Source organism: Enhydra lutris, unplaced genomic scaffold (assembly GCF_002288905.1).
Source record: "Enhydra lutris kenyoni isolate GAN:26980312 unplaced genomic scaffold, ASM228890v2 scaffoldscaffold1, whole genome shotgun sequence".
NCBI lineage: Eukaryota > Metazoa > Chordata > Mammalia > Carnivora > Mustelidae > Enhydra > Enhydra lutris.
In genome coordinates this window covers 66643666-66655989 of record NW_019154085.1, presented here as the reverse complement: position 1 = coordinate 66655989, position 12324 = coordinate 66643666, and the positions used below count along the sequence as shown (strand labels likewise).

Sequence of the window (12324 nt, the reverse complement as noted above, 5' to 3'; positions counted from 1 at the left end):
CTCAAGACAAAAAAGTGCTTCCATTCATTCCTTTGCATTTTCAGATAATGGTAACAAACAATTATCAAAGCTATGTACCTATGTCGTCTATCTATGAACAACTATTAGAAGTCCCTAAAGAAAAAAATAAACATAATATACTTTTATATGAATTACTCTCTGATCAAAATAATTGTAAGTTTTAAGGTTCTCATAATAAATGATTTCTACTTATTACCTTTTTAAAATAGGACACATAATAAAAAACGTAAATTTCCAAACACTCTGTTAACTAGTATATAAGAAATAGCACAAAAGCAAGTCCAATAACCCAGCTGGTCTCTAGTTCCTTCATTCCAAAGACAGAGTAGTTTGGGCCTGAATCAAAATAATATTTCTTCCTGTATTTTAAGACATATACTCTGAGACGGGTGAAGGTTGTTGTTAACAAGGAATTGTGTATTTTGCTTAAAATGTAGAAACAAGAAGTTTAAGTGTTTGCTTACAATGAGAATAACATAGTACTTTTAAAAATGATGAAGATGTTCTATGTTTCTTCACACTTCAATGATGGGGGATGGATAAATATGTCTGTCATAATTTCAAACTGCATTTAAGATTATTTAGAGTAAATAAATAATTTAAAACCTCTAAAAGTAATTCAAGATGCAGTCCTTTAAATGATAAAAATACAAGTATCATCAGAAAAGTAAAAGATCACAAAAAGTTAATAAATTTGATTTATACCACACTAACTGGTATCTGTAATTCACAATGTCAGACTGACAACTTTAACAGATAATATCTAATTCCAAAATATTTAACTGAAGTATATTAATCAAGATTGGACTAATCTTAAAAGGCAAGAATATCTATAATTTGCATGTTTCTTTTTTCTTTTCAGTAATACCATGATGTTCACTCCCATACATTCTACCTGTAACATGGAGAGTGAGCAATTTGACTCTCTCCTAAGTTATTATATATGGAGAAGAATAAAAACATAGAGATATCTATTAAAAAAGAGAGAGAGAGAACAAGAGAGAGAGATCGTGAAATAGTAATTTATCTTCTAAAATTCTAAGTTAAATTCACACATTTCCAGGACTTCTTAATTCTGTTCTATCATAATATAATTATAAATAAAAACACTTTAACCCCATAAAATGATTATTTCCCCACCTGCAAAAGGCCAAGTAAGTTTGATCCTAAGCATCTATGATCCCAGGAGCAGAAACTCCCAAACTGTGTCACTACAGGGTATCTATGAGGTTATATAATTGATGTATACTAAAGTATGTTTTTATTTAGTCTCTATTTCATAGTCATCTCATGAAACACGTTAAACAAAAAAATTATATCTGAAGAAATTCACCTTGTTATTAATGCTAAACTCTGTTCATTGGGAACTTAAAAAGAGTACTAACAAAAAGTAGATTAAACATACCTGGTTCATTATAGCCTTCTCTTAAGTACTGAATAAGACAAAAAATAAATCTTGGAAGAACAAATTCAGACATCATCAATAAGTCTTTGGGGACACAGGGAATATTTGAACTTGATTTAATTTGATGCCTTTTGCAAAACCTGTAATATGAAAAAGAAAAAAAATTAATAGTGATGTCTGATCTGCCAGAAACATGTTACCTCTATATACAATATACATAAACAGAATGCAGGCCAGTATCAAAGCTGATTTATTATTCCTCTACAATTCTTAAGGTACCAAGTTAAAAGATTATAGTTTTAATCAGTCTTTAAATAAAATATGTGGTTGAGGAGGATTTCCTCCTAATAAAAGACCATACACTAGTTAGGTGCCAGCTAGAATACAAAAAGAAAATCTCATTACAGGATTTAGTGGGGTTTTTTTGTTTTTTTTTAAAGATTTTATTTATTTATTTGACAGAGAGAGATCACAAGTAGACGGAGAGGCAGGCAGAGAGAGAGAGAGAGAGAGAGGGAAGCAGGCTCCCTGTTGAGCAGAGAGCCCGATGCGGGACTGGATCCCAGGACCCTGAGATCATGACCTGAGCCGAAGGCAGCGGCTTAACCCACTGAGCCACCCAGGCGCCCCAGGATTTAGTGTTTTTTTAACTGCAATTTATAACTTTCACATATTACTTTATTACTTCCATCCTTTATATACACCATTAAGTAGAAATTGATCAATTCCTAAAAAATTCACATTTTCTATTCCTTAACTATTTCTAACTTAGTGTATTAATGAATATGTAAGGGACAGAAATACTTAAAGCTTATTTGAAAAGTTTATATCGTGCGCATAAGTATATATATTCCTTCTAATCTTACTTAGACTTATTTTAAAGTATGATTGTATACTCGAACAAAAATGAAGCAAACTTCTCTGTATTCACAATCCAAATAATCATAAATAAGATATTTTGTGTCAATACAAAAATAACCACCCTAAACATAAAATCCCCAGAAACAAACTAATAAGAATAGTGCAGAAACTACCTTAGCCAAAAAAAACACAAAAGATCTGAATAGAGAACTACATTCTCAAATGGAAAAATCAATTTAATTTTTTTAAAAGTCAGTTCCACCACGTTTAATGCCATTACAGTTAAAGCACAATGAGACTAATCACAAACTAATTCTGAATTTCAATGGAAGAGCATATGTGTGGGGAAAAAAATCAGTAAAACTCAGGAAAAAAATGATTACTGACAGTGACTTAGACCTTAAAATGTAGTACAAAACTATTATAATTAAAAATCTATGGAGGAGCCCGGGTGGCTCAGTGGGCTAAGCCTCTGCCTTCAGCTCAGGTCATGTTCTCAGGGTCCTGGAATCGAGCTCTGCATCAGGCTCTCTGCTCGGCGGGGAGCCTGCTTCCCCCCCAACACTTATGATCTCTGTCTGTCAAATAAATAAATAAATTTTTTTTTAGAAATCTGTGGTAATATTAATATCATCAGTAGATCACAGTGGAGTCTAGAAAGAGACTGTAAATTTGTGAATTTAATATCATAAATATGGCATACAATTCAATGTGGTAGGAAGAAGACTTTCAATAAACTGCTTTAGGACAACTGATTTTTATGCAGGAAGTAAATTTTATTCTTATCTTATACCATATACAAAATATACTCCATACACAGCAAAAGTGAAAAGAGTTACCGAGAAAAAATAAACTATTTCCCCTCCATTACCTCAAAGTATAGAAAGCATAACTAAGTAAAACCTTAAACCAAAAGCCATAAATGTAAGATAAAAATTGACCACAAAGAGCGCCTGGGGGGCTCAGTGGGTTAAGGCCTCTGCCTTCAGCTCCAGACATGATCCCAGGGTCCTTGGATCGAGCCCCGCATCTGGCTCTCTGCTAGGCGGGGAGCCTGCTTCCCCCTCTGCCTGCCTGCCTCTCTGCCTACTTGTGATCTCTGTCTGTGAAATAAATAAATAAATAAAATCTTTTAAAAAAAAATTGACCATATAAATCAAGCTTCTATACAGAAGACAGTTACAAATATTTACAAGAGGTAAAACAGATAAAAGATTATATCTCTGATAATGAACATTTGAAAATAAGTAAGAAAAAGAAAAAAAATTCAATAGAAAAATCAGCCATGAACAAGTCATAAAAAAACTGCTGAATGGCCAATAAACATAAGAAAAGATGCTCAAGTTCCCTAATAACCAAAGCAATGAATTTTATTAAAATAAAAAAATGAGGGATGCCTCAGGGACTCAGTCTTTTAACCCTCTGCCTTCAACCCAAGTCATGATCCCGGGGTGCTGGGATGGAGCCCAGCATCGGGCTCCCGGCTCTGTGAGGAGCCTGCTTCTCCCTCTCCCTTAGCCACTCCCCCTGCCTATGCTCTCTGGCTCTCTCTCTGTCAACTAAATAAATAAAATCTTTTAAGAGAGAGAGAGAGAGAGAGAGAGAGAGAGAGAGAGAAAGAATCCCCTAAAGTGCCAGAGAGCCCATCAGAATTTTTTTTAAATAAAATAATGAGCAACTAGAAAATGACCACTTTCTGATGGCTTTAGAGAAAGGCTTATGGGGAAATTTTCTACTTGAGATCAGACAGTCACATCCTTATCAATCTTAGTATAACTAGAAGTTTAAAATAAAAAAAATCCATCACTGTGATGTTTGCAAAGCACACAGCACCATTTAGGAAGTGTTCTTACCAAACATGCTGAATTTCACACCAAGTCTCAAGAGCTCACTTCCATTTATAAGAAGTATAGGACGTAAAGGAAAAAGTTAAACACACCACAAAAAAGCAAACAGACAAATCATGAATGTAGACCATTACATAGGGCAACAGACTCAATTTCTGAAACCGTCAGTGACAAGAGGGAAAAAGGAGGCGGAAGGACCACTCTGGTTTAAAAACGCTTGACAGACCCAATAAATATAGTATGAACAGACTGTAACAAACCAACTTTAAAAAGGTATTTTGACAACCAGGGAAATCTAATTATGAACTGGGTAATAGTTCATTAGATAATTTTATTAGGTGAAATAATGGCATTGTGGTTATGTAAGAAAGTTCATGGGTATTTTATGATATTAAAGAATTATTTTGTGTAGGTATAATGGTAGCAGCATATGGTTATCATTGAAAAATGAAGCCTTACCTTTCAGATATGGCTATATAAATACATACAAATGAAATGTTTTAATGTATGGGTCTTGCTTCAAAATAATCTGGTGGGGTAAACTGAAAGAGGCAGGAGTATACCAAGATGAATTATGAGTTGTTAACTGTTGAAACTGGGAGATGGATACAGGGGATAGAGGTGCCCCCCCCCAGCCCAAAAAAACTTTAAGTGCTCAAAAGCAAATGATCATAGACTTCTTCGAGAATCTAATGAAAGTTATATAACTCTTTCTTAAGAAAAATATATACAAACACAAAAAATAAAGCATTCAGAGTGTTCACACACTGCTTCAGTCTATCCATCCTTAAGGTAGAAATTCCAAATGTTAGATCAATAGAGTACAGTGCAGAGATACAAATTTCCTCAGTCCTCAAGGCAGACAGATGCAGTCTGAGCAGCCTCCTCATTGCTTCTGTGCCCCTTCCAAATATCATTTCAACACCTATTATACAATGAAACAGGTTAAGAAGTAATATATCTTAAGGTCCAAACCTTCATTTAAAGGTAAATATAGGGGTGCCTGGGTGGCTCAGTCATTAAGCATCTGCTTTCAGCTCACGTCACAGTCCCAGGGTCCTGGGATCGAGCCCCACATCAGGCTCCCTATTCAGTAGGAAGCTTGCTTCTCCCTCTCCCATTCCCCGTTTATGTTCCCTCTCTCATTGTCTCTCTCTGTCAAATAAATAAAATCTTCTAAAAATAATAAATAAAATAAAATAATAAACGTAAATATGATGGGGTGCCTACCTGGATGGTTCAGTCATCTAATCGTCTAACTCCTGATTTTGGCTCAGGTCATGATCTCAAGGTCATGAGATCAAGTCCCACATCAGGCTCTGCACTCAGTGCAGAATCTGCTTCTCTCCCTCACTCTCTGCCCCTCCCCTGTTTTGCTGTCTCTAATAAATAAATAAATCTTTTTTAAAAAATAAATAAAAATAAAGGTAAATATTGCTGTATTTAGGAGGGCCAAGTGGTCTAAGGCACCAGGCTCAAGCACCTGCTTCATAAAGGTAAATGTGAATTAAAGAACTTCTTTCAGCTGTGACACACAAAATCTAAGCAAAATCAAGACAACATTTCTACTTTAAAAGGCTTTAGAATTAAAAATTTTTTAAACCTGACTTGTGTGACTGATGATAATTTAATTAAACTATCTAGAAGCATAAATAGGAAGGATAAAAAACAGATGAAAGGAATGCCAGAAGAATGAAAACACAGACACTAAAGGATGCAATGAAAAGCTTTACAGTTGAAAAGCAGGAAAAGAGAAAGGATTAGATAAAACGGGCACAGAAAGCTCTCTTAGACATTTTCCATGTAGAAACGAAATGAATTCAAAAGTGCTACTGGGCAGAGAGTGAAGAACAATTTGAACAGAGTTTCAAGTGGCCTCAAAGAGTAAAACTGCAACCTGGAACTATGCCCAAGGAACAAGAGTGGTCTAAGCAACCTAGGGACTGGGATTACAGTAGTACATCAGATGGCTGTTGACTGAAAAAATTAACAGCCAAAAGACTTAAGAACCAAGCTTTGCAAGCTAGCTTTAAATAACATAGGACTATGCAGTATGGGTACAACATATGATAAGATCAACAAACAAAATTGGTTTTTGTATTCCAGGTTGAACATAGTGTGGGAACTAAAGCATCTTACATATCACATAGCAAGTGTTCACTAAAGACTTGAGGAAACAAAGACTAAATCTAATAATAGAACACCAAAATGATTTCAACAGCTTTTAGGTAAAGAATAACCAGACTTCTTGTGAGCAACAATGGAAAAGAACCAGACACCCATTTAATAACACCTGCTTTTCAACAACGTTTCAAATAACCACTGCAGGCCTGGCACTGAGGCCCCAGGAATGTAAGGCCTTGCTCTCATGGAGCTAACTTTCTATTAGAGTGGGGTAAAAGGAGAGACAGAGAAACAAACAAAACAAAACAAAACAAAAATGAATAATAAGCTCTATAGAAATAATCTGACAGCAGATTATTTTTTAAAGGAAGGTTTTCAAAGCAGGTTTGAAATGGAAGGCCTTTCTGGAAAGGTGATATTTAGGCTACAGACCAAATGAATGAAGGAGCTAGGCTAAGCATGCAAAGCTCTGTAGGTATATTGTCCAGGAGTCTGACAAATGCAACTGTATATAAACAGGTATTAAAGATCTCCCCCCAAGTGAACAGGGAGAGGCTTTTTTAAACAACTAGTAAGGCTCAAAAAAAAAAAAAAAAAAAAAAAGGCAGGAAGTAATGTGTTCACAACAGCAGCTCATGGATCACAAATATTTTCTTCAAGGAACCCAATAGCTTTGTTTTGTTTTGTTTTCTTAAGGTTTTATTTATTTTATTTGACAAAGAGAGACACAGCGAGAGAGGGAACACAAGCATGGGGAGCGGGAGAGGGAGAAGCAACCTTCCCGTGGGGCAGGGAGCCCAATGTAGGCTTGATCCCAGGACCCTAGGATCATGGCCTGAGCCGAAGGCAGATGCTTAACAACTGAGCCACTCAGGCACCCTGGAATCCAATAGTTTTGAATGATTAAGAAGACTAAATATTCCATAGTGAACAGGATGTTTGGGCAATAATAGAAAGGTTGAACAGAACTACAGAAACAGTTAATAAAATGACATGTCCAAATTTTATCTTAACTTAGTTTTTTTTTTTTTAAAGATTTTATTTATTTATTTCACAGAGAGAAATCACAAGTAGGCAGAAAGGCAGGCAGAGAGAGAGAAAGAGGAGGAAGCAGGTTCTCCGCTGAGCGGAGAGCCCAATGCAGGACTCGATCCCAGGACCCTAAGATCATGACCTGAGCCAAAGGCAGAGGCTTAACCCACTGAGCCACCCAGGTGCCCCTCTTAACTTAGCTTTTAAAAATTGAAGTATAACTGACAGAAAATTGCCCAAAAAATAAGTGTGCAGTTCAATTAAGTATCACAAACAACACACATATGCAACCACCTACTAGATCAAGAAACAAAATATTCCCAGCATCCCAGAAACTCTCCTTGTAACTCCACTGATACTGAGTTTAAATGACTAAAAGCAGAATTATGGGACTCTGGGAGGAGAGGGTTGGAAACAGGATGGGAAGGGAGCAGATGGGACCAGAAGGGAGAGAAGGAAGGAAAGAAAAAGGACCAAGGGGGCACCTGGGTTGCTCACTCAGTTAAGCCTCTACTGTTGATTCTGGGTCAGGTCATGATCTCAGGGTCATGAGATTGAGCCCCATCATGAGCTCTGCACTGCACATGGAGCCTGACTGGGTTTCTCTCTTTCCCTATTCCTCTGCCTGCCCACCCACCCGGCTATGGTGCACTTTCTTTCTCTCTAAAAAAAAGTAAAAATAAATAAAAAAATCAAAATAAACGGGCACCTGGGTGGCTCAGATGGTTAAGAATCTGCCTTTGGCTCAGGTCATCATCTCCAAGTCCTGGAATCAAGCCCCATGTCAGGCTCCCAGCTCAGCGGGAAGTCTGCTTCTCCTTCTCCCTCTGGCTCTCCCCCTACTTATGCTCTAACTTTCTCTCTCTCAAATGAATAAATAAAAATCTTTTTTAAAAGTTTTTTAAAAATAAATGAAAATAAGATTCTCTATCTCTCCCTCTGCCCCTCCACCAAATCTCTCCCTCGGGGGGGGGGGGGGGGAGAAGCACTGGGATGTTATTAATCACAGAATTATACAAACATACATACCTTTTCAAATGATCTACACTGTATGCATTAATCAACATACACATTAATATACCCACTCTGGATCCATTCTTCTCTTACTTAACTATGGCCCTTGAAAATTCATACACTGAAGCCCTAAGCCTCAGGGGCACCTGGGTGGCTCAGTCAGTTGAGCATCTGACACTTGGTTTTGGCTCAGGTCATGATCTCCAGGCTGTGAGATTAAGCCCCATGTCAGACTCTACACTCAGCAGGGAGTCTGCTTAAGATTCTCTCTCTCCCTCTACCCCTCTCCCCACCTGTACACACACTCTGTCTCTATCTCTATCTCTCTCTAAAATAAATAGTTAAATAAATCTTTTTTTTTTTTTTAATGTTTTGAAGCCCCAACCCCAATTGTGACCACAACTGGAGACAGGACCTTTAAGGAAGTAAGGTTAAGTGAGGTCATAGGGTTGGGCCCTAATCCAATACAAGTGGTGTCCTTATAAGAAGAAAAACAGACAAGAGGAATACAAAGGTACACAGAGGAAAGACCATATGAGGATACAGGGAGAAGGCAGTCAACTACAAGCCAAGGAGAGAAGCCTCAGGAGAAAAAAAACCTGCCACACCTTGATCTTGGACTTCCAGCCTCCAGAACCATGAAAAATAAATTTCTGTTGTTTAAGTGCCCCAGTCTGTGATGTTACGACAGCAAGCTGACTATATATTCCCTCAGGAGAACACAACTGCCTACAAATAATGAGACAGCCTTACCTCCAGCACTAAAATTAGCCCAGACCTACTGATGGCTTTTCAATACTGACAAGCAGAAAATATCAAAAAATGATATGAATCTTATGGATGCATAATCAATATGGATCTTATTGACTTTATGGTGTTGAAGCACTTTAAATTGACATTACATAAACTATGTTCACAGACCACAAAGGAATTAAACTGTAAATCAATAAGAGACATATGTTTAAAAATCCTTAAAATTTGAAAATTAAATAACACACCTGTAAACAATGTATAGGACAAAGAACAAATAAAACTATATTGTGACAATTTTTTCATACCTATCATATTTCCAAAGACCAAAATTTATGATACACTATCTTGGTGAGGTACTAAAGCAGTGGATATTCTTTTTTTTAATAATTTATTTTTTTATAAACATATAATGTATTATTAGCCCCAGGGGTACAGGTCTGTGAATCGCCAGGTTTACACACTTCACAGCACTCAACATAGCACATACCCTCCCCAATGTCCATAACCCCACCACCCTCTCCCTACCCCCCGCCTCCCGGCAACCCTCAGTTTGTTTTGTGCAATTAAGATCTCTATGGTTTGTCTCCCACCCGATCCCATCTTGTTTCATTTATTCTTTTCCTACCCCCAAACCCTCCACGTTGCATCTCCACTTGCTCATATCAGGGAGATCATATGATGGTTGTCTTTCTCCGACTGACTTATTTCGCTAAGACTAATACCCTCTAGTTCCATCCACGTCATCGCAAATGGCAAGATTTCATTTCTTTTGATGGAGCAGTAGATATTCCCATTGTACTGACAGAAAGAGTGTAAATTAACATACCAAATACGAGGACAATCTGTAAAAATGTATCAAAAGTATAAACGCACACCCATATGACCCAGTAATTCAAGGGATTAGAGTCAGGACTGTCTAATTTCTAATCTGGAACTCTTTGTCATGATACCTATAAGAACATTTTCTCAAGGCACATAGAAAGAATCTTCATATGGTGTCCAGATGAAAGAAATAAGCTGTAAAATGTAGTCTAGGAATAATAAAATATTGTAACTCCCATACTTTTCAATAGTTTGAACAATCAGAGAGTAAATCAAAATCAGAGCTAACACATAAAATTCTACCAAGCAGGAAGGAAAGACTGGCACCTGGCCAGGGAACACAGCCTAGGGACCCACCCAATCAGGGCTGATTAAGGACCTAACCTGTGGCCCCACCCAACCACAGAGTCCAACTAGCTACACCACCCAGTAAGCGAGTTCAGACTATGACTCTACCCAAGCAGAGGAGATTTTGGAACCCAGCCAATGGCCCTGCCTGATCACAGAACCCAGCCAGCAGCCCCACCTGAATGTAGACTTATTTGACAGTAGAACCCAGTGGACCCCTCTCAACATCAGAGCACAGGCAATGGCCCCACCCAACCAAACACCCAGAAAGGAAATGCTGCCTGCCAATGGATAGCATCAGATGACCCATCCAGAATCCCAGGCTGGGGTGACTGAAGAAAATCTTTCCCTTCCAAAGTGAACCTGTAAATACTGGAAGAGAAGACCACTTCTTCAAATGCACAGATACCAATGCAAGAACAAAAGGATCAAGAAGAATCAGGTAAACCTGACACCACCAAAGGAAATCAATAAAGTTCCAAATAACTGACCATGAAGAAACAGAGCTGAACTAAATGACAAAGAATACAGAATAATCCTCTTAAATAAGTTCTATGAACTACAAGAAAACCTAGATAGACAAGTAAAAATAGGAGGAAAATACATGAATAAAATAAGTTCAAGAAGAAATGAAAATCATTTCAGAAACAAATTCTAGAGCTGAAAAATATAATTTAACTGAAAAATTCAACAGAACTCTTCAACAGCAGACTTTACCAAGAAGAAAGAATTCGGAGCGCCTGGGTGGCTCAGTGGGTTAAAGCCTCTGCCTTCGGCTCGGGTCATGATTCCAGGGTCCTGGGATCAAGCCCCGCATCGGGCTCTTTGCTCAGCGGGGAGCCTGCTTCCTCCTCTCTCTGCCTGCCTCTCTGCCTACTTGTGGTCTCTGTCTGTCAAATAAATAAATAAAATCTTTAAAAAAAAAAAAAAGAAGAAGAAGAAAGAATTCATGAACACAAAGACAGGTCATTTGAAATCAGTCAGTCAGAGGAGCAAAAATAAAAAAAGAACAAGGAAAGAGGAGGAAAAGTACAGGACTCCTAAGATACCACACAAACAACATAGACATCATGGGAATCGCAAAAGGAGAAAAGAGAGAAGGGAAGCAAAAGTCTATTTAAAGAAATAATGGCTGGAAATATCCTAAATTTGGGGAAATAAATGGACATTAAGACTCAGGAAGTCCTAGAGTCCCTAAATAGGTTGAGCCCAAAAAGAGATACACTGAGACACATTTTAAGTAAGTTATCAAAAGTCAAAGACAAAGAAAACTTTGAAAGCAGCAAGAGAAAACAAGTCATCACACAAGTAAGCCCCCATTAAGTCTATAAATAATAATTTCTCTGGAGAAATCTTGCAAGCCAGGAGAGAGTGGGATGATATAGTCAAAATACTGTAAGAAGAAACTGCCAACTAAGAATACCATGCCCACCAAACTGTGTGGCTCAGTCAAGGTAAGCATCCACATCCGGCTCAGGTCAGGATGCCAGGGTCCTGGGACCAAGACCCACATCAGGCTCCCAGCTCATCAGGGAGGAAAGAAATGAAGAAGAAAGACTTTCCCAAATTAAAAAAAAAGGGGGGGGGCTGAGAATATTCATCACCCCTAGACAAGACTTAGAAGAAATGCTAAAGAAAATCCTTAAAGCTGAAATGAAAGGATGCTAATTAATAATGTGAAAATATAGGAATGTATAAAACTCACAAGCAAAGGTAAATATACAAAGCAAGATCCTCTAATATTGCAAAGGTAGTATCCAAATCACTTTCAACTCTTGTATAAAAGCTAAAAAAAGAACATACTAAAAACAACTATAGGGCGTCTGGGTGGCTCAGTGGGTTAAGCCGCTGCCTTCGGCTCAGGTCATGATCTCAGGGTCCTGGGATCGAGTCCCGCATAGGGCTCTCTGCTCAGCAGGGAGCCTGCTTCCCTCTCTCTCTCTCTCTGCCTGCCTCTCTGTCTACTTGTGATCTCTCTCTGTCAAACAAATAAATAAATAAAATCTTTTAAAAATAAATAAATAAATAAATAAAAATAAATAAAAACAACTATAACTACAATAATTTAAAATATAAAAAGATATAAAGTGTAATATC

General features: G+C 37.5%; 1 protein-coding gene across 1 annotated transcript in view; it reads right to left on the bottom strand.

Annotated features, from left to right (window-relative positions):
• Positions 1–12324, bottom strand: part of LOC111141672 (ubiquitin protein ligase E3 component n-recognin 3 (putative)) — a 246766-nt gene that overhangs the window by 216426 nt on the left and 18016 nt on the right. Inside the window, exon 2 of the mRNA XM_022494416.1 lies at positions 1427–1566. Within this exon, the coding sequence (XP_022350124.1) occupies positions 1427–1566 (140 nt within the window). The remainder of the gene's footprint in view (positions 1–1426; positions 1567–12324) is intronic.